This window comes from Lutjanus erythropterus, chromosome 22 (genome assembly GCF_056507025.1).
Source record: "Lutjanus erythropterus isolate fLutEry1 chromosome 22, fLutEry1.hap2, whole genome shotgun sequence".
NCBI classification, from domain to species: Eukaryota; Metazoa; Chordata; class Actinopteri; order Lutjaniformes; family Lutjanidae; genus Lutjanus; species Lutjanus erythropterus.
In genome coordinates, this window is record NC_139338.1 from 9,386,935 (window position 1) to 9,413,875 (window position 26,941).

General features: G+C 41.3%; 2 protein-coding genes across 2 annotated transcripts in view; one reads left to right on the top strand and one right to left on the bottom strand.

Moving 5' to 3' along the window:
* syn3 (synapsin III) overlaps nt 1–26,941 on the bottom strand; it is a 139,503-nt gene that overhangs the window by 51,603 nt on the left and 60,959 nt on the right. Inside the window, exon 6 of the mRNA XM_084711188.1 lies at nt 23,828–23,917. Coding sequence (XP_084567314.1) covers nt 23,828–23,917 — 90 coding nt within the window. The remainder of the gene's footprint in view (nt 1–23,827; nt 23,918–26,941) is intronic.
* LOC146306626 (metalloproteinase inhibitor 3) lies at nt 32–21,805 on the top strand. The gene is made up of 5 exons (XM_084710881.1): nt 32–365; nt 12,520–12,602; nt 15,101–15,212; nt 18,122–18,243; nt 20,854–21,805. The coding sequence occupies exons 1-5, from the start codon at nt 236–238 to the stop codon at nt 21,049–21,051; spliced, it is 645 nt and encodes a 214-aa protein (XP_084567007.1). The 5' UTR covers nt 32–235; the 3' UTR covers nt 21,052–21,805.

The following is a 26,941-nucleotide window of genomic DNA, read 5'->3' on the forward strand; positions in this document are numbered from 1 at the left end:
CGTCTCTCCGGCGCGCTATATGTACAGCCGTGCGTCTCCCCGGGATCAGGAGGGAAACGCTCAAGCGAGGAGGCGAGAAGCACCAGCGACAACACGCACAAGCAGAGCAGAGAGACTTGTGTTGGACATTACACACAGCCAGTACTACTACTACTACAGCGGCGGAGCGGATCCAGACGGACTCCATACAGATTCTTCCAGCAGTAGCAGAGAGGAGTGTGAAAAGTTTGGAGAAATGCAGTCAGTGTACCAGCACCTGATCAGCCTGCTGTTTGTCTTCAGCAGCCTGCACGTTCACCAGCTGACCGAGGGCTGTTCGTGCGCTCTGACGCACCCGCAGGACGCCTTCTGCAACTCCGACATAGGTAAGGAACGGACCTTTTCACAGCTGTAAATGAGCGGGTTTCCTCTTTTTCTGAGATATATCACCAGTTATAACTGCTGCCTGGCAGTTAACACAAGAGAGAGGACTGATGTGCTTCAGTTTACTGTGTATTATTTCAGTAAAGCTTCTTTTCAGCTAAATCTCTTTTAATATAAGAAACATAAGTTGCAGATAATATACATGGGGATATTTCCCATCAACTATGCCTACTTTTTACTTGCACTCAAATGTTTACACCAGAACTACTACTTCTGCTTCTATTATGGCTCTATCTAGCATGTAACTACTAAGAGTCAGGTGTTTTAGTCACTGTTTAATTGTAATATAAGAAACCTCTGTGGTTTTTGGTCAGTGCAGGACACAGTGGTGCTCCTTAAAGGGATAGTTTGGATTATTTGAAGTGGGGTTGTGTAAGGGTCTTGTCCATTAGTCAGTGTATTACCTACAGTAGATGGCAGTTGGCATGCCCCGAGTTTGGAGAAGCAGCAGGAGTAACAGGGTATGAAGCTAAGCAATGTTCTGCTGTGGATAGGGTAAGCAGCAAAATTTACTTTGGCCACCTAAAAAAAATAATTGTGCGCTATTTTTAGAATTTACCTTTTCCAACATGAAAACGCTATTACATAAGCTAAGTATCGCGCTCTCCAAATCAACCAGACTCCACTGGCAAAATCAGTAAGTTTACCTCAAAACAAGCATGAGCTTTGCAGCCTCAAGTGGTTAGTTTACATGTGTTTTAACTACCCCTTTAAAACACCAAAGTCACACAAGAGCAAACAAATTAACCAATTGAGTGAGCACAAAACAAGCAGCTTCCGTGTTCAAGGAAGAACAATTACTGATTTGCTAATTGAGTTTGGTTGGTTTGGAGACCGTCAAAATTGTTTTAGATGATGGTGGTTTCTGACTGAAAAAGGCTGTCTGATAGGAAAGTAAAGTGGTGCAAAAATACTCTAAATATAGTGTACATTTAAACTACACTTCCTACATTGGTACTACTGCTGCTTCTCCAAACTGGGGGCATGTCATCCGCCATCTGCTGTAGGGAATACACTGACAATGGGTAAGACTCTCAGACAACTCCACTTCAAAAAATCCAAACTATCCCTTTAAAGTGTTGGCTGTTACACTAAGTCAAGGATACCCTAAGATGTCCACGCTTTTCATCCCCAGAATGTCCCAAATTGATGAAGTTTTGCTTTTATCTTGCATATGGCTCAAAGGTGAAGTATGAGTGGTGTGAACTGACACCAGTTGATAACAGGATCCACAGTCACTTTAATTGTGCTTATTTGTCTGCACACTGGTATTTCTCTGTCAGGCAGCCACCTGGTTGTAACTCCGATATGCCCGGCCGCTGGTTCACAAACACTGGATAGGGGGGTTTACTTTACATAGCTTGTTTTACTGCCTGGTTATGCTTTCTCGGACTCCCCGGAATAACATGAATTTAGGAGCTGACTTAGCCTGGAGCGCCAGTCCAACCTGGCCTCTGTTTTTAGATAACACTGGCAAAGACTCTGGGATTATCTGATCTGCCCCTACAGGGAGAGATGGTGTTGCTGGCAGGCAGTTTGGGGGGTGAAACGTTTCAGACGGGACAGGAGGGCAGCTGTTTTTTGTTTTGTTTTTTTGTGGAGAAGAACCTGTGTGTGTGGTGATTGAAAACCTCACTTTATGCCTTAAATGTACACTCATAGAGGCTTTTTGAGTGCAGCTGATATTCAGCCTCAATATCATTTGACCCAAAAATCATCATGAGGCTCTCTGAAACCCTGACACATAATTAAACAATAATCTCTCAGTCTAAACTGAGCACATACACACAAACACTGCGGCCGTGTGTGTGTGTGCGTGCTCATGTGTTTACCCTATCGCCTAGTGTTGACTCGCACGTTACAAGGGAAGCCCTAGTTTCTGCAGGAAACGCCCCTATACACACACATGCACACTCAGACGCCACTTTTAATGATGTTGCACTTACTTGTGGTCACCAGTAGAGGCTGATAATGATGGATTACAAATCTTTCATTGATGCTCTAACAGGATGAAACATACTTTTGTCATGTTACATACACCAAAATCACTTTGAGAAATATATATCTTTTGTAATTTTATATCTAAATTGAATTCCTTATCCTTAAAGGTACCACTGTGTCTTTACAGTATGTCAGGAAAGAAGTATAGTATTCATACGTATGTTATTATTAGCTTACAATCACCTGAAAATAACAATCATTCTTTAAAAACAGCCTTTTGCATTTTTCAAGTTTTGTGGCCATCACATGTTCTACACACACGGAAGGGGAGGGTGAAGCAAGTTGGTTGCAATCTGCAAGCTCACCACTTGATGCCTCTAAATCCTACACACTGATCCATTAAAACGGGTAATGTTACATTTTGGCAAATACACTTATTCACGTTCATTGCAGTGAGAAAAATGGACACCGCTCTAATGTCTGTATTATCAGTTATATTCTTTCACAGGATGGCGATGACCCACTCTACTCTGCCTGAGACTGGCTTACCTTGATATTCTTACCCTAACCTTTCCCAATCGCACACCTCCTGCCTAAACCTACCCAGTGCAAATGACGCAATCCAAGAAAGGCACACAGGACTAGCCAATCAGTCAGAGCAGGATGGGTCCTGACTTTGCTCTCCTAGGAAAAAAAATGTGTACGTAAATAGAAAGTTAGAGCTAAGCTAGGTTATGATAATTTAGCTCTAACATTTAGTTATTATACAAATTTAGCTTTTACACTCATTGATATAAATTGGAGTGATTGGTAAGACAATAGTGTTACCTTATGCTAAGCTACCTGGCTGCAGTCAAAATACCGTCATAAAAGTGGTATTGATCTTCTCACCCAACTGTCAGGAAGAAAAAAAAGGTGTTTTTCCCAAACTGACACCTATTGTATGAATATTAGTTGATAACTGATGATTCAACATATTTTAGAACTGTCTTGCCCTCATCACTCTTCCCATGAGGCAAAATTGTCCTTAACTGATCTCCTGTTGGCTTACACTTCTGAATGATGCTACCACAACAACAAAAAATACTTCAAATTAAAATGCTGTTTCATTAGCAGTATTCTGTTTACTCAGTACATCATAACTACAAGGCTTTCCTTTCAGAGCGGCTCCTCCATGTGAAGCCAAGAATTTTGCAGGACACAATCAGTGTTTTTTTGTAGGCGTAAGTCACTTCTTTTAGTTTTGACGTGGGTGGGAACTCACGATGATGCCTTGGTGAATCTTCTGTAGAGTGCAGAAAAGAGGTGGTGCATTTTGGTCTACTAGCCTGATATTGGCACTAAGGACCCCAAATGGTCACTCAGTGTCTCTTGCTCTTTGGTAACTCCTGATCACCAAGCCTGTGGGAGCATCCTCAGCCAAGTGACCTGGTTAAACTGAGCAAAAAAGCAGCTTCCACAAGCACTCATGCGATGCCTTTCACAGTCCTTCAGATCTTCAGATAGCTCATGGCGTTGGCACCCGCCGAGACTTGCCAGTGTAGAATGTGGGACTGACTTCAATGGGCGTAGCGATCAGTCGTGAGCCCCACAAATCCCATTTTCAAGGTCCCGGCTTAGCTCGAGGTGTGCTTTGAATGCTCGCGGTCCCTCTTATATCTTGGTCCTCAGAGGGAAACACTTCAGAAACACCGGTTGGATGTAGACCACAAAGGTCATAGCTTGTAACATTCATCAAACTGGGTAAAATTGATTTATATGTGCAGCCAAAGTTAGGGTTGTGATGAAAAATGAACTTTCTTTCTGGACGTTTTTAACAGGAAGTCCGCACTTTGAAGATTTATGAAGAAAGCCTGAGTGGTTTGAAGTGATCAAGCCTTCTTCTACTGCTCGAAATACAAGTTACATCTGCACAACATTGCATTATTTAAGAGATATAATGTGAATCTGAACAGATTACTTCATAAAAAAACAGAGTATGATCCTCAAGTCCTGGTTCATTCTTTCATTTAATGTCTGTTTCCACCACCTTAAACGAAAGCCTGCAATTCTGCTTGTGTCACCGAGTTAAAAGATGAAGACGTGGAAAACAAAAAAGTATGGGGTTTAAATGCTAATGTGGCGAGGGAGAAACCCTGTAATTCTCACCATCGACATCAAAGGCGACAGGCCTGAATCTTCCCAATTTAAGACCCGTACTTGAGTTCAAAGCATCTTGCTCTTGTTTTCTTGGCCCTGACCCATAATCACCCGCAGGCACTCCGCTGGATGAATCACAATTAGGTTAAAGGGTTGGAAATTGGGTTATTGCAGGCTGTCTCGCTTTATTTGACAGATTTAAATTGAAATATCTGAGAGCATCAAGGTGCTCCAAGAAAAGGCGGCTGTAGTTTCTGATCAGTGAGAGAGACCTGGAATGCATTTGAGTGAACTTTCTTGGCTTCCATTTGAGTACTTACTGATAAATTATCATTTTTATGGTTTGTATTTGGAGAAACGTGCCTGGGAAATCCTCCATGGTGTGTTTGACCAGCTTAACTCTGTCCTGATGGGCTAGGAGGCACCCTGTCAGTTTTCCCTGCTAACATACCTGGGCACCAGGCAGTGACCTGGCTGCTTTCTTGTACAGAGACCTAGTTGGCTGCTATTAGGCAGCTGGGTTAAAGCAGCCCATTCACCAGAGGAAATGAGCAGTGCTTGTTTTTCCAAAGCCCTCCAAAAGCAAGATTAGAGGCCCGGCAGTAAACTTTGACCCTGAGATTTAATATCGCTCCGTAATGACAAGTTCCCAAGCGCTTGGGGTGACAGGAGCAAACCTTTACATGCTTGCACCAGGAACCAGGTCAGCGCTGAGGATTAGTGTGATGTGTGTGTATGCTCGGTTTGGGACTGAGGATCAGGCCATTGAGAGAAATGGATCCCGCCCTGCTGTGGATATTTTGTTGCGCATAGAGGAGCTTTGTCAAACAAGTGCAGCATTGCAGGTTTAGAGCGATGCATGGCCTGGAACTTTGCGACGGCAATCTCCTGGTACCAATCCTCCTCCTTCTACTAATGAGTTAAATAGCATTTAGTTAAATCACTACCCCCTCTGTCAGTCATCCACAGGTCAACAGGTGACAGATGATAACCTGAGCGAAGCCAGGACTCCTGTAATGAGGAGCATTATATAAGCTTGGATCAGATATCCGTAGTTTTCCCAAAAGTGAGTTAAAATACGATGAGATGTCAAAGGTCTTGGATTCCATACAAGCTTGGGATGTTCGTCCCCTGAGCCAGGCGTATCAAATCTCCAATCTGTCCCTCCCGTCTCTGTTGACCATGCAGCCGCTCAGGGGTTCACTGTTTTAAACAAGGGGCCAGCACAGGGGCGATGGACATCAGCCCAGCACATACTCATGATGATACAGTTGACTGTTAAACCACAAACTTCAGCTTCAGTTGCACTTTAAAAGGCAGCATGGAGTAATTTGGCCGTTATCGACCTTACAGTAAAATTTCCCCTTATCTATGGTGGCCTGTAACTGGCCTAAAAAGTGAAGTAAGACTTTTTTTTTAAACAAAAGCAGAAGGCTAGATAATCCAAGCAGAGACCAAACTAAAACAAGAACTTCAATATTGCTCACATTTGAACAACAGTTACATAATAATCTGACCAAAAAGTCTAAAAAGAAAAGGTGTAAGGCCGCCAGTCAGAAAACAGACACTGCAACAGAGTCCATGACAAAGATAATAAAAAGAGTAAGAGATATGAAAAGCACGCACCAAGGGAGCAACGAAGTACAGATAACACCAGGTCAACTGATGAGGTTTCAGTTGTTGCCTGTGACTCTTTTTCAGTGCCCTCAATCACACTCACTAATTTGGGTACTTGGCAAAGCTTAGTAAAGACACCAATTTAAGGTTAGACAACTAGCATTTCTGTGGTCAGCTAGCATGACATTTAAATGTAAATGACTAGTTGCTTGACGGTTCCCATGCGTCAGTCCAACAGAAACATCTAGTGACAAGAGCCCTTGATCAGTTTGCCCCTTTTCTGTATATAATAGATGCATTTAATTGTTCCAGTTTAATAAACTCATAGTTCAAATTTCATAGTTCAAATATACCCCTGGTCAGTTAAATATATTTTGCTGCTGTAACCTTAATTGGCCTGATATGACCAGTGGCTTATGGGGGCTAGTTCTACTAGCTAACATTGGCAAACCAGATCCAGATATTTGGGTAGCTGATGACACTCTCTCTTTTCCAGTGCATTCAAACATACTCTCTAATTTGCAGATGGCTTTGTTGTGAAGGAATATTTTATGTACTTTAGCAAAGCTTGCTAAAGACACCAATTTAAGGTTAGACAGCTTGAGTGTTTGAGGTCACCTCGCTTGACATTTGAACTTAAATGACTTGTTGCTTGAAGGTTTCCATGCCTCATTCCATGCCTCATTGAAAAGAGTTCTAATCAAATTTGCCTCTTTTCTGTTAAAGATGCACTCAAGTCTAATAATCTGATGGTTCAAAATTCACTCCTGAGCCACTATTTTATTCTTATAGTTAAAATACACCCTTGCTCAAGTTCAATATTCAGTATGCTCCTATAACCTTATTGGTCTGGCATGACCAGCATCTTATGAAGGTTGTCCCTACTAGCTAACGTTAGCAAACTTTAGCTAGATATTTGTGTTTAATATAAAGGTGTGTTTCCTACTAGCCGCTAGTTGTTATGACTTCCTGGGCTACATCTGATACATCACAGTGTGGAGGGAACTTGACTATTCATACCACATAGGCTGCCTATGCATTTTGCCAACCAGTAAGTGGACGTTACAGGCTTTATGTTCCAGCGTTTCAGTGGATTCAGTTTCAGTGTTTATTTTTGAGCGTGGTAGTGTGTCATCCTGAGAATTCCTCTTCCTCCCACTCGCCTACTCAAACTTGGACCACTTTCTGCATACTAAAATCAGCGTCACCCGCCCTGTGCCTCGCTTTCTTTCTCTCCCTCACACACACACGCACGTACACACACAAATGAGTAACCTTATTCTTGCCATGCCTGCAGTTTGCCACATTGTACGTAGGTTGAAATAAATGTTGAACTAAATTACATGCTCACCTTAAGATGTAGCATTTGCATTCGCGCTTGTGTAATCCCCTGCTTTAGGCGAGAGATACCGAGTGAAAAAATGGATTCACTTCTTCTGTTTTTTCTTTTTTAGTCAGACCCTGGTTACCTCTCTTATCACGAAAAGCCTCCCACTCTTAAAAATGTATGTCAGATCCTCTGCAGAAGATGAATACTTGTGCGTCACGGCACCGGCCTGTAATTCCTCATGTTTAGCAAAGTAAGAGGGAGACAGACTCTTACATTACAGTATAGAGTAACTGAGAGATATTTCAACTCACCTATATTAAGTACAGGGTTATTAACTTCTAAAATAACACCTTGTATCAACAGGCATAGGCTATACAGTATGTCATTTTAGATATCTGCACATAAAAACAGAATCTGTAGGCAAGGGACAAGATTTTGGGATCAAGTGTGTTGCCATAAGCAATATTTGGGATTTTGAACTGTTCTGGTTTACATTTGTAGTTGATTTGTAGTCCAAAAGAGGCAGAATAAATGGGCCAAAAATGTAGTCTCAGAACCAATCGGTCATCATATGATGATAATTTATCTTTTTATTATTAGCTTATTAGAAAACAGAGGAAATCTTTGCCTGGCAATCTGTTATCAGGATATCCACTAGCTACATGGGATACCCCGAAACATTGTCTGTTTTGCCCATAAAGATATATAGATGCCACATTGACTGCCTCAGCCCGTTGCTGCGATATGTCATCGTCGCCACCATATTGGACATGGCAAGACTGAAGTGTGACAACCACATGTAAATGGGGGATCTGCTGTTTTTCTGGATAAAAACCAGTATGACACTGACATTTCTCAACCTATTTCAATGAGTCATGGTATTTTCAAATATTTATGGGCTACATGTAGCTCTAATTTAACCTACGTAGATTATTAACCCTTAAATATAAAAATGACTCACTGAAATCAGTTGAGACATGTAAACGCTGTAGTACTTTTACTTGTATTTGTTTACAGGCTAGTCTTGCCCTGTCCAATATGGCGACCCAAAGGCCAGTGCCATGTCCACTTACATGGTTTCCCCCGAGACACTAAATCAATGATAACCAACTTGTTCTGAGATCACTAGGGAAGTTGACAGGATGTCAAAGTTGAAAACTAGACACAATGGCTGTAGTTTAATTATAGATGCATTTATAATAGTTTTATAATCACATCATAGCCGTGTGAATCAGACTTTCAATTGAATTGGGAGGTTCCAACAGAATTCCACCTCTATGGCCTCTACTAACCGATTTCCATGGGGAAGAGGGATTTAATTTTGACTAATGAAGCACTAGACACGATTGTATCCACCTGAATGTAACATCAGTTTAAGCCAATAGTGAACTGTAGCCATGCTAACATTCTGCTTTTGCCTTGGGTTTACAAGTGGACGGAAGTAAAGTAAAGTAAAGTAAAAACAAGCTACAAAGTTGGGCAGTTTTGATTAGATTTACCGTTTGGGATAGCCTCAATAACAGCACCTATCTCGTCCACAGCAGGCATGATTGTTGTTGTTGTTATTACTTCTTCTTGGTTGCGGCACACAGCTTGATGATGCTTGACAAGATCTGGACAATTGAGTTAGTGCTGGCCCTCGTGCTGATAGGCTAAATGTTAGTCCCTCTGTGGAGCTCATTGAAATCAAGTCATGATGTAAGACGAATCAGTCAACACGGTGGAGTGGGCAGATTTAAAGGTCTGTGCCCAAGCAATGTTTATTAGAAACGTTAGAAATATACTGAATATACTCTGTATTCACTATATCATCGTGAGGTATTGTGTACATGTATATAAACATAGTATAAGTGGTAAATATAAAGGAGTTCAGAAGGTTGATGAAGAAACAAGACTTTCATCTACACAGTATGTCCATAGTTCTCAGTTGAACCAGGGTGATCACATTATGAAACTGGGTTAAATAAACACTTGTAACATAGACTTTTTGACATGAGCAAGCAGCCGTGCAGTTGTACGTAAATATAAGTGCTGAATGTAGAAGAGGGCAAGGGGTCACTGCAGGCGAATGACACAAATCCTCTGTCTCCGGAGCAGCTGAGGCCCTTCACACATTCCTCTGGGTGATGGCACCATCACTGGCCAATTAGTGGCTGCCGTCCAACAAGAGGGGTCCTATCTGGATGTACTTCAGTAAAATCAGCTGACCTGTGGCCCATTTGTTTTCTCCCGAGGGTTGGATTTGAGGTCAGGCCGCAGTAGGAAACTAGGTTTTGGGGTGACACTTAAAATAACGGCAGCAGTGTATTTGATAGAGGCGAAAGTATCCTGTTATATCTGCACATTCCTCTGTAATTGTGCCCCGGTTCCTCTGTAATTGCAGCGGCAAACGTCTGTCAAACAGCATTTGGGTACATTTAGCAGAGTTCCACCAGGCAACAGCGCTCTTTGGTTCTTATTAAAAGAGTTGACAGATTAATGGATCAAATGTTCTCCGGCAAGTTATTGTGAAAGGTCAGACAGCGGAGAGCAGCCGGGGGGTCGGTACATTATTACCAAAAGGTCTGAAATGACATGCATTTGCCTTGGTTGTGTGATTTATTGTGACACAATACTGGCAGGCAGGTGAAAAAAATCACCTGTGTGCTCCGCTGAAGAGGCAGACTGTTACCTCACATGCACTTTGAAAGATTTTTCCATCTTGCAGTATGTAACGTAATGAAGCATGATTAATATATGGATGAACTACATTAAGCTCATTAAGTTCACTCAAGTTCAGGAGTGAAAATGAACAGAATTTGTTTCAATATATTTTAACCAAACCCATGTTTCCTAATCCTAAACTACATGCTTGGGTGAAGAGTGGAGTCATGAATTTTGAATTCGGGCTGATTACAACGGATCAAAATTTTTATAGTGATGGAACATGTGTAATTCAAGTATAACAATATGATTATTGGCCAAGCTAGCGGTGAGGGCAGTAGGCTAGTTGTTAATTTTAAACAGAGGGATGGGCTTGGCTTGTTTTGTTCACCTGCAACTAGCAGACCATCTCATTTTTGGTTCTATACAGTTTTGAGAATATTACACATCCATGTTAAAACTGACAGAAAGGTGGTAATCAAAAGGAAAAATCCCAATTATAAATCATCTGCTGTTTCAGCACTGTGGACAGCTCCATGGATTTATCAATACACAAGTCAGCCTGCTGATATTTCAGAGTCATGGTCGGGGCCATAGATTGTAACTTGCACGAACCTCCATCAGAAGAATGCTCAATATGTCAGGTAGAGACTAACATATGAACATGTCCTCATAACACGGCCTCTGCACTCTCTGCTTCTAGGGGATGGAGAGGGAGGTTGCCAAGGGGGATGCATTTTGGACATTTTGCTAACAAGGGCAGAGGCATCCCCTTCAAATCACCTACTGGGTGTAGCTTGAGGGTTGAATGTTGGTTGGTCAGTCAGCCAGCCTAGGATAAAGCCTAATGACTTTAGTGAGCACCTGACTTTTTATTTAGTGCCACCATGAGGTATTTGTGGCTTTCAGCAAAATGCTTCAGTAACTATTCAATGGATTGCCATGACATCATATATAGACAGATGATTTGTACTGACTGTCCATCTGTGTGATGCTTTCTTCTGTAATTGTTTGTAATTGTGTTGAATCACAATGAACAAAAAAATGGTTTGCAGCTGCAATTTATAAAAACAATAGTGGCTGAAATAAAATGCTGCGTCCCTAAGGAAAGTCCCTGGACTGGAAACAGGGCTTTAGCATACTTGTATTAGCATTTAGCTCAAAGCACCTCAATAGAGCCTCACAGAGTCATTAAATCTCATCTGTCTCTGGTTTGTCTTTTTGCCATAGATAATTTGAAAAGAATTATCCTTTATAATTTGCAGTGTCACTGAAAATTAAACAATGAACCAGACAGGATACACGGTATTTCTCCTGGTGGCTGCTGGATGGCCACAATCCTTAGATTTATTCATACTGGCTCAAAATAAGATTTCTTGGGTTATTTAAATAGACGCTTGGTTCAGGTTGGGGTCTTCATGTCCAAAATAAACTTGTGGTCACCACTTTTGGGTGGCCGTGCTGTAACTGCTTCCTGTTGGACTTGTATTTTTACGTCCATTTCCATTTGCCTGGAAGTGGGACAGCTAGACAAATACAGACCAAACAGAAGATGCCACATGCCTCATTTCTTTCTCCAGCCGAAAAGAATGAAAGGCTTCTCATTTTTTTTTTTTTTTTTTCTTTCTGGGGAATGTGAGCCCCCGAAGAATGTGTGAAGGAAATTCCATCAGGAGAAGATAACAAACATGGCCTGTGTTAGTTGTGTCTATGGCCGGTCGGCTGTGGGCAGCAGGTGAACTTCACAGAGGATTGACCGCCTATGCAGGGCCCGCAGCTCTGCTTAGACTCCATTCACCGGCTTAAATTATCACTCATGTCTACACTCCCACCGCCCTGCCTTTCCACAATAAGCCCCCTTACTCCAGTGTGAGTGAAAGCAAACAAATCAAAGTCGCCACTGAGCGTTTTCACCTCGCAGACGTTTACATGAGGGTCCTGCACACAGATTAGATCTTTTTCAAGGTCTGATCCCAATATAGAAGAAACCTGTTTAAACACAGGAGACACACTGCACCCTTTCCCCTCATGTGACTCCACTCTGGTGTTTTTACCTTGCAAAAAAGCTGATTGGAGTCTCTTAAAACTAAAACGCCAGCAGTGAGAATGAAGCTTTAGTATATGGACGAGGCCTCTTTTCCTCTAATTTCTGTATCAAACTCAAAAGTCCCTGTAGTGTTTTTTTCCCATTGGCCTCCCTTGGCACACAGCAGCAATGCAGAAAATCGGATAAACGGATTAACTGTGGTGCCAACCTCGTCCTGAAATGGTATTTATAATGGGTTTGCTAATGCCTCCTACTGGCCGAGGCAGTGTGTTATTTGATGGATTGGAGGGGAAAGCTCAAAGTTGTATGTTAGAGGAATGTGACAGTTTGCTCTGATCTTTTCAAAAGTCGTTGACCAGTCTGTCTCCTCTCTTCACAGTGATTCGAGCTAAAGTGGTGGGCAAGAAGCTCCTGAGAGATGGACCTTTTGGAACGATGCGCTACACGGTCAAACAAATGAAGGTGAGAACGCTGATCCCCTGCTGAAGTGCTGTTGAGCAAGACTCTAAATCTCTTTAAAGGAATTGAAGGACATTTTGGCACAGACACTTTACACCATTTCTTGCTGAGAATTAGATGAGAAGGTTGAGCCAGCCTCATGTCTGTTGACTAAGTATGAGGCTAGAACCAGAATGATTAGCCTAGCTTAGCATAAAGGCTGAAAAAAGAGGGAAATGGCAAACCTGGCTTTGTTCAGAAAAGCCCACAACCACCCCTAAAGCTCATTGAATGACACGTTTACAAAAAAAGATAGAACTTAATTCATTAATTTGTAGTTTAAAGGTGCTATAGGCAATGTTTTGGTAAATAGAGACTGAGGACAATCTTCCAGCTTTTATTGTTAAAACCAATCCAAGTCTTCAGGACAGCGTTTCATATTGGGGCAGTGACGCGCAGAAGTGCTGTGCTTACTACTAAGGTGACACGTCCACACAATCAGTCAGCAGGGAGACCTTTGATTGTTTGGTATTACGAGACTTATAATAAGCAAAGCTAAGTGTACTGGCTCTAGCTTCATATTTTTCTCTCTGAGCCTAGCTTAGAAGCAGACTAGAAGCTCTGGGAACTAGCCAACTTATCAACACATCAAAAGCTTAAGACAGAGCGAGGCAAGCCATTTCCCCCGTGTCAAGTCTTTAGCTAAGCTCAGCTATGCTAAGCTAATCGCCTCCTGGCTATAGATCCATGCTTGGTGTACAGATATAAGAATGGTATCGATCTTCTCGTCTAACTCTCAGTAAGAAAGCATGAAAGTATATTTTGCAACATGCTGAATCATAAAGACCTCTGTTAAGCTTCACAATAAGCTAAGCTAACCACACTAGCTCTAGCTCCATATTTAGCTCACTAAACCTAGCTTAGCGGCAAACTGGAGGCACTGTAAAATAGCTAATCGATCAATACCTTTAAAGCTTAGTAATTAATACATTGTAATTGATAGAAACACAACTTGTTGTCAGTACATTTCTTTGTATGGATTAAAGAAATAAGTATATTTTTGAAAACTTTGTACAGAGCCAGGCTAGCTGTTTCCCCCAACTTCAAGTTTTTAGTTAAGCTAAGCTCAGCTAACAACCCTCTGGCTTTAGCTCCATACTTGATATAGAGATATCAGACTGGTATCCATTTTCTCATCTAACTCTCAGCAAGAAAGTGAGGAAGTGTATTTCAAGCATTGAACTATTCGTTTTGCTGTAATGTAGGGATGGGATGATGAGAGGCAACAGGCGGCTGTGGGGCTCACATGGGATGGATCACATCCATCACATTCACAGCCAAGTTAGGTTGCATTGTTGTGGGGGCGTCATTAAATCTTTAATTCAGTCTCTGAACTTAATGATGAAATGAAGAAGCTAATGCGGTTAAAAGTTGAGAAAGTTTCAAGTTTTAAACAAGAAACGAACCTATTTTTCCTCCAGTTAAAGAATACTCTTTGATCTCCTTCTTGAAACACAGGCACACAAAATGTCATACTCTGGATGTGGCAGGAACTCTTTAGTTACAAGGCTGTCTCTCCGCCCCCTCAGCTGCTGTGTGATAGCTGAAAAGCAGTTTGGGATACTTAGCCCGAAAGCCTGTTCTTCGCTTCTTCTATATTCTTACATAACGCTGCATATTTCTGACAGATGCTGACATCGGCCTGCTGCTCAGACAGGAGCCAGGCCGGAGGATTAGCGAGCTTACAGGCATTACAGCTCAACCAAACTCCTCACTCAGAGTGTAAACATTTCAACAGAGAGTCATGCGCTGCATCAGTACAATCCCAGTTTGTACAAAAGCATTAAGTAGCCTCTTGTTAGGGAAGCACACCCATCATCACTGTAAGGATTATCCTCAGGAATTAGATGTGACCTTTGCAACTCTTGGGTTATTTATTTGTATTACTGTCTGCTGGTTTGTACTGCAAACAGTGGTTTTCCTTGTGGGCGTTAACAGAATACAATTCCCTCCGAATTTCAACAAATCCTATGAGACAAATGCCTTCGGCTTTCCCAAACCTCCACAGTTTCGGGTTTAAGTAACAGTTTGTTCTGCTTTTCTTGGAGCGGCGCTTCCAAACAGGGATTTCCTGTTGTTCCCAGACAAATAAATTACACTGAAGAAATCACAACAGTTCTCAGGGCAAACACTGACTGTTAGCTATGCATACCTGAGCTGAATAGAAGGAGACCAGTCCTACAGTTCAGCTATGACCTTTCCAAAACGGCATCAAAGTCGAAGCACATTACACAACGTAATCATGTTATCTATGATTTAGTTAAGGGCAGAGCCTAATACTCCTTCTCCCGCGAGGCATTCTATAAGGAATGTCATCTGATAAAGCCGGCTTGCTGTTTTCATTCTGATTATTTATGTGAAGAGGTGGAGTCGGGGGGTGTAGTGCCAGGGTGAGCTGTTAGGGTGAGGGTTGCACTTTTTATTGCAGTTTTAACTCCAATTTTGTTTCTTGTGTCTTACAGATGTACAAAGGATTTGACAAAGTCCAGCACGTGCAGCACATTTACACAGACGCCTCAGAGAGTTTGTGCGGCATTAAGTTTGACATCAACAAGTACCAGTATCTGATCACAGGTAAGCTGACTGTGTTAATTTACATATATCTTTGAATTTTACCTAATGCTTTTAAGTGGCTGATTGGAAATCTAATGTTTAAGTCAATTTACTAGTCACATGAAGTATTACTCTGCTGTAGAAACAATATTTTTGGCACTTGGCTTCTAGGGCTCAAAGCACCCAAAATGCATTTGAAAAACTCAACAGCAATGCTTAAAGTCCCAAACAAAACTACTATATCAAGCTGCATTATGGGAAGTGTAGGATCTAGTGTTTTTGGAGCTAGAGCCCCACTAGTGACAGACATTTCCATTTACACCTGGTATTAAAATGTGATCTGTATCCAGACTGCTGTATTACATTTACACCTACTTAAGATCTGAACACAAAGCAAGCCAGCCTGCCTGATCAATTTCAGATAGCAAAGCATTTACACCTTGTGTTAACATGCTTTTTTTTTTTTTCTTATCTGGACAACATATCCGGATACAGATCGCATGTTAATACCAGGTGTAAATGGGGTGTTAGAGTCAGAATATCTCTGCCTTTGCTGCTTTGATTGTGACCACTCTATCTCCAAAATGTCTTTCGCAAGAGACTTGCCTTTGGGACTGAATATTTGAAAAAAGAAAGTTGAACTCTTAACTTGGTGCTATGACAGAACACTCAAAGCAAAATCTGTCTCAACTGGGGAGATGCTGAAAACATTTCAGTCAGGTTACTGCTGCCAATAAACGCTCGCTCCGTCTCAGAGGCCTTTCAGAGCCTTGCACTGCGAGTTTGTTTGGCTCAGCGTACCCCCTCAGTCCTCTCCTCTCCAAGGACTTCTTCATTTGTCCTGTGACACAAACTTTCCCACTATTTATAACCTACCATTTGCCACTGTGCAAGTAGGCAAAGCAGGGGCTCCTTTTTTTTTTTTTTTTAAACATTTTTGCACTCATTTCCCTCAACTTCTCAGGCCAGAAACAGCAGAAGGCAGTTTTCTCTCTCTCACAACTTGTAATTAACAGTTAGCAGGAAGCGACTGCCGTTTTCCAGCAGAAGCTTTTTATGAGTTGCTATTTCCAACAGAGGTGCAGTTTACTTTGGACCCTGCTGTGCTTGGCGTATAACTGTCGCTAAGTCCCGACCTGTAAATACTGTAACTACACCCCATAGTGCAAGTGAATGAGCCGCCGTTGCCAGGGAGCCATGGCTATGTTTACCCAGTCCTTGTGACATCACTGACGTCTTTCGTTGCTCTCAAGACGTCTATAATAAGTCCCCCATATGATCAAGACAGCATTACAGGCAATTTAAACGCATCAGGGCCCATGAGACGAGCTGCCCGGCTCCCCTTTGATCAGGCCCCGAGTGCTCCGGCCCTGATTAGTATTTTAGGAGCATGTCACACACTCAACACCATGTAATAAGCCCGCGAGTGACTCCAGTAATCCCAGCACAGGGGACGCAGGCTGAGCGGGAGCTTCAGGGGGGGTCGAAGAAGCACATATTTGTGAGCTGTCAAATTCCCGCGTGGTGACAACACGGTGAAGGAGACACGCAGTGACAAATCATGATGTTCCTGAACGCTCGCAGGCCGCCGCCGCTGCCGTGCACCTGTCTCAGGAGTCGGTAAGCCACAAACGGTCCAACGCTAAAAATAGACGTCTGATGACCTTTGGGGATTCAGAAATAGGGGTGTTGGTTTAATATGGGCTTACGGCATGAGATTGTCTTACCATACATACACAAGTTGGATTGCTTGAGTGGTTTGTTTACATTATCCTACATTACATGAGGTGGATTATGAAATTATACAAATAAGAAAATGGCATTCATGGATTCAAAATGAGCTACCAACAATATGATGCCAACTTTGATTGAGTGACTGCCAATGAGATCAAGATTAGTAAAGCTATTAGCCTTCCTAAAGCTCCTTGAAATCTGGTTGATGCTGCAATATCATCAGCTGTGTTGGCAGCGTCGGCCAATGAGTTCACTTGGTCCAGACTGAAATATCTTAACAACTTCTGAGTGGACTGCCATAACATTTTCTACTTGTAGGGGTTCAGATCAATTCAATCACCTGAAATTTCTTCAAGCACCACCAGTAGGTAGACATTTGTGGTTTTGAGTGATGTTTCTCGACAACGATTGAATGGATTGCCATGAAATTTGGTACATACATCCATGTCCCCAACTAGTTAAAATTCACCAACTACCTAACCTAGCTCAGACACAGAGCTCTGACAGCCAGAAAAAAAGAGGATTACGAGTGAATGACATAATAGCAGCTAAGCTAACAAGTGGGGCAAGTTGCTGAAAAGCAGCCAAATCGCAGTCTGAGGAACTTCAGTTCTCCCCTGAGGCAATCCTGACTGACTTCAGAGCAGAGACCCTTCGGTCAGAGCTGAGGCAAGAAATCGAGGCCATGCATTCGGAGAAAGGACTGCATTTCTCCTCGGCATGACAGTTAACCTTTCGCATCTTGACAGGTTCTGTCAGGAAGCTGAATGACAAAACCTGGGATATTTTGGTATTTCACAGTTATTTGTTGGGACCTGGGACACCCACTTTGAAACTGGGACAATCCCTGACAATTCGGGACACCCGGTCACTGTGAGCTAACTGCCTAAATACAGCCTCTCAGAACCGCTAGCAAGGCTGCACCTTTCAAGCCAAGAATTAAGGCCTGTTTTATCAGCCTTTCAGCATCTGTCTACACTGGTGTCAGCAAAAGAAAGAGGTCTTATCCACACTACCTGATAAGCTGGAATCAGGTGTTGACACTTGAGTGAAAATTTAAGAATGAAATCGCAGTAATCTCTGAAACAACCAAAAAGCTGCCAAGTTTCCACGTGTCTTTTTTTCAACAAGTAAATAGAGATAATAGAATCAACTTGTGACTCAACTTGTTAACCGCTTTTTTTTTTCCTCGTCAGGTCGAGTGTATGATAACAAGGTCTACACAGGGCTGTGCAACTTCAACGAGCGGTGGGAGCGCCTCTCATTGGCCCAAAAGAAAGGCATCAACCATCGCTACCAGCTGGGCTGCAAGTGCAGGGTGAGTGGAAAGCAACAACCTCGGCCCAGCAAGAACAAGAAAGATGAGGGAAGAGGAGGCAGGCAGAGGATCAAGAAAAGGAGGAGCTAGAGCCTATTGCTTGTCCATTTAACTGACTAAAATGTAACTAAAACTAAACATAAAACTGCTGCAAGACATTGACCACACTATAAAGTCTACTAGAGTGCCTATTAATGATTACAGGAGGAAGGAAATCCTTCTAACAAAAGTACTTTTGCATGTGAAGGGTCAAAACAATTGCAGGCTCATTAATGCTACTGTTCGACCTCTGTTGCAATAGACACAGAGCAAAAATCTTATACCTTAAGCAATCTTCATGATTACGTGGCTTGTTATTGAGACTGAATTATAAGCTTCATTTCCACTACTAAACGTCATGGATGTTTGGTCGAGACAGAAATAGAGAGAAAACAAGTTTTACCACCACCACTGGGAGTTATTTAATAACAAATCTGGAATCGGCTCATGTCTTCATTCCCAGATTTATGTGATTCAAACATGCAGCCTGCCGCTGTGCAGCTGCTGACCCGCCTCGTAAAACGTTCTACTGTACAACAGTGTCCTCGACATCTGCTAACACCATCGGCCCCTATCAGTATAAGTGGATTAGCAGAGAGACCTATTTGTTCCCAGTGCAGGCCAGCGCCTGTAAACTGTGTTCAGTGCATACATGGCAGGAGCCCAGAGGCATCCAGAGAAGGCCATCGATCAACGGAGAGTTCAGCCTGAGAGTCGGTAAGCACAGGCAGGCGTAAACATCATCACACTTATTAAACGCACTTCGGCGTCCTCCACATTCCTCCACAAATGATGATTTAGTGCACTGGAAAGCAGGAAGCGTGTCGTACTGGTTAGAAAATTACCCCGCCCCACACATCATTAAAAGCACTCAAACCAGGAAGTTGAGTCAAACATCTCTGAACCGTGGAGGACAGACTCTCCAGGCTTGAATAACAAAAACACCCAAAATGGGAAGTGTGCCCTCTAACGTGCCGATTGAATTTGCTGGCTCATTCAGATCCAGATAAGTGCGGCTCCACGCAGCTGATGACTCCGTCTTGCTGTCAATAAACACCGCGTTTCCGTTCATCACCTCTGAGTAGTCATCGTGTGACTCTTCCTGTCAATTCAAGCTGCATATTCATCCATGACGCTGCTTTTTGTGTGAGCAGCACCTGGAGGAGTGATGCACGGAAGAGGCTCAATAAAATCAAATTCAATCATTGATTAAACTACAAAAACACCACTGCTTTAGAAAGATGGCTGATGTTCATTTAACATTCCACATCACAAAGCATTAAGCGTATGTGTATTGGATGTGCACTTATTTAAAAAGCTGCCTTTTTACACCTCATCTATTAATCTGCTGCTGTAAATGACTGAAAGCAAAAGCTGAAAAGCAAAAGAGCAAAGACAAGATTCAAGTTCTAGATGTTTCATCAAGCGCATGTTCACCCTTCTATATTTCAACCAAATCATATACTCACTTCCTTCCTTTGATACATTTCTCTCGTAAAATTATTGAGATTTTTCATGTTAATGGCTCATTAAGCTAATTTTATTTGGCATTTTCACAAACTTCTAGCCTGTAGACTCACTGTTGTTGAAGTATGACTAGTTTTCATGAGGAAATAAGCCCAATGTCTCATTCAGCAACACAGAGAGAATGTCCATTTTTTGGGGGAAATACACTTCACCATCTTGTAAAGACTTAGGTGAAGAGATTAATACCATTCTCATGCTAAATTTGAAGCTGGAGCCAGGAGAACGTTAGCTTAATTTAGGATGAGGACTTAAAGCTATTTTGCTAGCCTCCGCTAGCTTAGGTTTAAAAAAGCCACCAACTAGCTAACTTCCTTTCTTTGATTATTATTTTCCTTGTAAAATGTGTTAATGTCTCATTATGCAAATTTGTTGCTAATTTGTAGCTATGCTACTGCCAATTCTGGTCAGGTTCCATGAGAAAATTAGTTCAGTACATCATTGAGCAACATAAAATGCTAACTTGACCAAGGAAAACATTGGCTTATTTTAGCGTAAAGACTGTGAGCTAGCTGGGGAAATGGCTAGCTTGGCTCTATACAACAAAAACCAACAAAATACAGTTTGTTCACTAGTGATTTAGAGGTACTAAAGATGATTTTTGTAAATTTGTAAACTGGAATATCTCTTTTTTTTCTCCATGTTATGCTAGCTCAGCTAATTTCCTGCTGGCTTTAGCTTTATATTTAGCGTACAGACATGAGAGGAGTCAATCTTCTTATCTAACTCTGGCTAAGAAAATATCTTTCCCAAAATATCAAACTATTCTGTTAATCTAAATTTAAAGTGGGTTTGAATTTCATATTTTAAGTATGAAGATGTAACTTCACCAAATGATCATATTAGAGAGATGCCAAGAAATTAAGAAAGAAAAAGACAAAAGAAAGGATGGGCTTTAGTTTCACAATACATTATTGCAGTAAGGGGAAAAGAGATACACAACTATTTAACTGAAAAAGCACAGTGAGTCTACACTAGTTGTTGCTAGTATGCAGTTTTGTTTCCTGCTTCATGGCTACATCTTTAGTTTCGCTTCTGTCTCTGTAGATTAAGCCCTGCCACTACCTGCCCTGCTTCGTGACCTCAAAGAACGAGTGCCTATGGACGGACATGCTGTCCCACTTTGGCTACCCCGGCTACCAGTCCCGGCACTACGCCTGCATCCAGCAGAAGGAGGGCTACTGCAGCTGGTACCGGGGCATGACCGCACGCGACAAAACCACCATCAACACCACCGACCCCTGAACCACAAAGCGCCCTGCCTGAAATTCCACTGCCGCCTCCCTGACTCCGTCCCATCCCGATCACTTCTAGAGTATAACAGGACTCTTAAAGCTCACTGGCCTGAGTGACAGCCTCTTTAAATGGGCAAAACAAGAGAAAAATCCATTACAGTGCCTGTTTCGTAGCACTTCTGGTAGAAAACAATACCTTTTTTTGTTGTGCAGATTGCCCCATTGAACTTTTCATTTTCCCAAACCATGAACAGTCCTTGCACCAAACTCTTTAGGGTTCAGTGGTGTAAAGACAGACTTTTAAAAGGCCAATAAGAAGTGTAAGAACTTGGTCAACCTCAGTTGAAATCCTTAAAATTGACCAACTAATCCCCAAGACAAGCAGTATCAATAAGTATCACTGGCAGTTAGCCTGCTGCTAAGCTAGTATTATCGTGATTTTGTGCATTGAGGCAGTTTTTTCATCTTTTAAAAAGCAAGGACTCTCAAAAAGGCCACAAAGTATCAGATGAATATCAACCAATGAAAAAAGAGTAGCCAATGATCACTGTGTTAAATTTGACAGTTTGTTGCTACTGAACTGCGCTTGCTAGCCATTTGACTCAGTTCTGCACATCAGCAATACAGAGCAGAGCCAAGCATCTTTTCAACACTAGAGACAGAGTGCCAACGTGAGGTATGATCTCAGAAAGTCATGCCTCTTATTTCGGCTTCAAAAACCTTGAAAATGGTATTGTTTTACAGTGAAGTATACATCGATTATGTTCAGTTTTTACTGTAACATGTGTCTTTATGGATGGTAGTATCTCTGCTTTACCTGAATGTTTGCAATGTAACTCATTTTGCAGTTATATCACAAACACAACGCCCTCTCTGTTGAGCACTGATGAATATCAGAAATGCTAAAAAAAAAAAAAAAAAAAAGTCTGTCTGTTACAGTGCCAACGCAGGGAAGAGCTCACTTCTTGCAGAGATGGTGATATTTTATTTTTTGCTGTATATAACATAAGCTACAGAAATGAATTATCAACTCAGCTGAAACCTCTGTAATACATTTATTTATATGTTTATTGGATTGCTCTGTAACCATGTGCTATATTTGAAAAACAAAAAACAAAAAAAACAATACAAGATGTATAATAACAGGTCAAAACTACATTGTGACAACCATTACAGCCTGCGCAACCGTCCAGAATGAAGGACCAGCATCTCTAATGGAATGGTACTTGCGTGATCATAGTTCCCCCAACTGGTACTCTTCACCAATCCAATGAAAGTCAAGTATAAGCAGAGGTTTCAGACAATGAGATATTTTGTAAGTGTATATTCAATCTTTTTGTATTTAACTATTTCAAATGGACATTATATGAAAATAACAATATTGTCACTAAATTCATTCTTCGCCTGTTCCCATCTAGGGTGTTTTCTTTCCCAGTGCTGTACCTTCAGTCCATTCCAATAACAGACACAGATTTGCCTCACAGGGAGTGACGGCCCCTTCATCACTAGCGCTAAATTTATATTGCTAACACTAAACTCTGGCTTTGACCAGGTTGGTTGTTTTCAAAAGAGAAGTTTGACATTTTAGAAAAATATGTTTATTTGCTTTCTTGCTTAGAGTTAGATAAAAAGATTGATACCACTCTTATTTTATGTAGGCTAAATATGAAGCTACATCCAGCTAAGCTAACAGTAGCATGAAGACAAGTAACAGCTAACCTGGTTCTTCTCAACTGTAAAATATCTGTGCACCAGCACTGCTAAAGCTAACTAATTAGCACGTTGAATCTCCTTTGATAATGTCATACATATATCATAGTGTAAAAACAACACGTTTAGATTTTACAGGGGGTTATTGGTTTGGAGTATTTCTTGGCCAGGTGCAGTGACTTCCTGGGGCCTGGTCGTTTTAACACTTCAGTTTTTGAAAGGATTAAACAAATGAGATGTAACGTGTTAATTAGTGAGCTTTAGAGGTGCTGGTAAGTGGATTTTCTTTTTACCTTTGGACAGAGCCAAGCTGGCCGTTTCCAGCCTTAATGCTAAGCTAAGCTAACAAGTGGCTGAGGCTTCATATTTAACAGACAGACATGAGTGAGATTCCTAAACTCTCGTCTCTGGCAAGAAAGTGAATAGGGTTATTTAACAAAATGTCACACGATAAGTTGATCTAAATTACTATAGAAGTATTTGATTCCAGTGATGTTAAAGTAACTACATTTTGCCACAGAAGTGCTCAGCTTTGAACAGAAATATCCCTCCATCCATCTTATTTTATTTATTTTATTTTTTTTACATTTTTATAAGGTGAATTTCTTAATGAATAGTGTTCAGCCTCCTCTTGATTAGACAGAAAATCATGAAAAAAAAGTTAATTACTGACCTTTGAGGAAGCAAGCAAATCTGTGTGTAAAAAAAGATGGTCTTTGTGATGACGAGGCTCTCTCTCCCACTGTGGCATCTGTGTGTCACTATTTCTGTGGTTCATGTTTGTGTAAATATACTGTCTGCTTAACACAGAAACACTTGGTCAAGTTTGATCCTTAAAAAAAATCCAATCAAGGAAGCTGTGTACAGTCTGTGTGTAATAACACTGATTCCTGAAGTGTGTGTGGGGGGGATGTTTCCTTGTAGGGGTTATAGAAATGTTTGACTTAATTTCTGTGTTTTATATTTTTATAATAAAGATTTAATGAAAAACGGGCCACAGGAGGTTTGCAGTGATTTTTTTTTAAGTCAGTGTGTGTCTGTTCTTAGTATTGTTTAAATGAAGGTGGGGCACTCACCATCTGCGTGTGGTTGGGATAGAAGGTTTGTTCATTGAGGGGGAATTTCTCAGGGCCGAGGGTGTGGTAGAGCTTAATCATCTGAGAAAACTGCAAGAAATAAACAAGACAAGTCAGACATCATTATTCAAGCAGTGGAGGACAGGACAGGCTAGATAGTGTTCGGTTCACTACACAACATTAATAACCAGAGGACAAGTTGCATGATGGATGATCTACAACCCCAAATCAAATAAAATGAATGCAATGATTTGCAGAACCAAAACAAGATATTTAATGTTGAGCCTGATTGATTTTAGTAAATATACACTCATTCTGAATTTGATGCCTGCAATATATTGCAAAAAGTTGGGACAGGGCCATGTGTTACATCCCCTGTTCTTTTATCAACACTCAGCAAGTGTTTAGGAACTGAGGACACTGTGTCAAAGTTTTGAAAGTGAAATTCTTTCCCATTCTTGCTTATATATATAAATTCAAGTGTTCAACAGTCCGGGGTCTCTGTTGTTGCATTTTGCGCTTCATAATTCATTTCAGTTAGACAGATCTGGACTGCTGATAGGCCAGTCTAATACCTGAACGTTTATTACGAAGTCACGCTGTCGTAACACATGCAGAATGTGTCTTGGCATTGTCTTGGCTGAAATAAGCAGGGACATCTCTGAGAAAGATGTCAATGGCAGCATATGTTTGCTCCAAAACCCATATGTATCTCTCAGTATCAATGGGGCCTCCACAAATGTGACAGTAAGCCATGCACTGGGCATTAACACACCCTCATACCATCACAGATGCTAGCTTTTGAAGTTAGCGTGGGTAACAATCTGGATGGTCCTTCCCCTCTTTCACCCAGAGGCTGCAACATCCATGACTCCTGAAATGTGGACTCGTCAGACCACAGCAGACTTTTTCACGTAGCATCAGTCCATCTCAGATGAGCTCAAGGACAGAGACGTCTGCAGCGTTTCCCGATGTTGCGATTTATGGTGGAGTCTTCAACCCGCATTTGTAGATGCAGCAACACTCAACTGTTTCCAAAATGTTCCAAAGCCCATGTAGTATCCTTTATACAATTATGTGGGTTTTCGGAGTAGATTTTAATGCTGTGCTGCCTGAGGGGTCAAAGGTCACAGCCACTCAATGTTGATGTTCGGCCTTGCCCCTGACATGTAGAGATTTCTCTGGATTCTCTAAATCTTTTAGTGATATCATGAATTATAAATGGTGAAATCCTTAAATTCCTTCCAGTTATGTGTTGAAAAAACTATTTGCCCACACATTTTTTTCCCCTTAAGTGTTAAATATCAACACATGCATGCTTGTAAATGACTGAGCCTTTAGAGAATGTCCCTTTAATACCCAACTATAATACTGTCACCTGTTACCACTTAACCAGTTAACCAGACTGATGTTTTTGATCATTCCACAACTTTCCCAGACTATTGCTGCCTCTGTCCCATCTTTTTTTTTTTAAATGTGTTTCAGGCATCAAATTCAAAGTGTGAGTATATTCACAAAAAACAACAAAGTTAATCAGTTTGAACATTAAATATTTTGTTTTTTTGCACTGGATAGATTGAATACAAGTCGAGAAATTTTTGCAAATCAGTGTCTTCTGTTTTACACAACTCTCTCTGGAGCTGGTGTTGTAGAATTCAGCACTGGATTAGGATGGCAGGGGGTGTTTAGCCTTCTCAGGTGCTTATATAAAATGTGACCCAGTACAGTTAGACCAAACTCCACAGGAGCCATGCATTTCAGGAGTTATTTAATGCTGAGGTGTTGTAATTTTCCTTTCTGGTGGACTTACTTCCTCTTACATGCCTTACTTAATTCAGTTAATACTGCTGAACTTGTTGCATCCAGCTGAGGGTTAACATAACAGTCAGATTAACTTGACATTGAAATTGCAAAGTATTCTGGGCAATTTTCTGCTACACTGAGCGCAGGAATGTTTCTCTACCTCTTTTATAATCTGCGTCGTTTCCTTGTGTGAATATCGGTGGAAAACGCCAGCTCTAAAAAAAGCAACCTGTTGACCGTTGTCGTAGATATTGATGTTTCAGATCCGGGATTTTCAGCCAAAGCTTGGAAAAGCTGCCCTCCATTAGTTTTGTTCAATTTCTGGATGCCTGTTTGATCAATCTGATCCCACAGACACTCAGACACCTCAGGCTACACCAAATACGTTAAAAAAGGTCTGTCCAAAGATATTTATTAGTTTCTGACTGTGGGAAAGTAAAAACAGTAAAATCCCCCAAAACTACTATATCTCTTTGATCCAATCACACACATTTAGGGTATTTTATGTGATTTTTCATAAGTAATCTAATACTAATGAATTAGTTTTTCATTTCCATTCACTGAGCCTGCCCTGAAACTGTTCGGAGCCCCACTGGAGAGGCTCACCTTCAATTCACATCCACGAACCAACAACTCAATTCAATGAATAACAAACAATATGAGCATTTAGCCCTCATTAACTTGAATATACATGTACTTTACATTGTTGACAACTATTTTCCAAACACAGCATGGGTTTTTTGATTGATTTTCTACCCTCCAACCATTGGTTCTAGTGTATAAAAATTGCACAGACATGAAAGTTTCTGCAGATATAGTAGCTAACCTGCAGTTTCACGATGAACAACATGTCTGCCTTTACAGTTTTAGTGGTGACATTATTGCTGTGTTGAAACTTAGTTAGGGCAGTGATCCATTCAGCTGCAGGCCACTGAGGTAATGAATCTGATCATTTGAGAACAATACACATACAAGGATCCTTTGATCCTAGCAAGGTTGGTGTGATACAGGTTATTAAGACGTGGTAAGTACAAAATGAACACACTTTGACAGAAAAGAAAAGAAAATCTTGCTCTAGAGCAGAGATCCCCAAGGGGTCCTTGAGGACAGCCCAAGGGTGCTCCAGGATTTATCATATCATTGGTCATTTACTGTGAGTTTTAAGGGTGCTTCATTACATTGAAAAGCACGTGTTGACATTACATTAAAGCTGGAGTAGGGAGTTTAGTTCAATTAAGCAGGCCCTAAAATCTTTTGGCTTTCCAAAGAGGGACAAGACAGAGAAAAAAAAGGTTTGAGTTGCTGTGCAAC

Excerpts from the sequence above, each read along its gene's own strand:
- LOC146306626 (XM_084710881.1), top strand. The coding sequence starts at position 236 with ATGCAGTCAGTGTACCAGCACCTGATCAGCCTGCTGTTTGTCTTCAGC. Across the intron at positions 366-12,519 it reads CTTCTGCAACTCCGACATAG|TGATTCGAGCTAAAGTGGTG; the intron begins GTAAGGAACGGA and ends CTCTCTTCACAG. Across the intron at positions 12,603-15,100 it reads ACACGGTCAAACAAATGAAG|ATGTACAAAGGATTTGACAA; the intron begins GTGAGAACGCTG and ends TGTGTCTTACAG.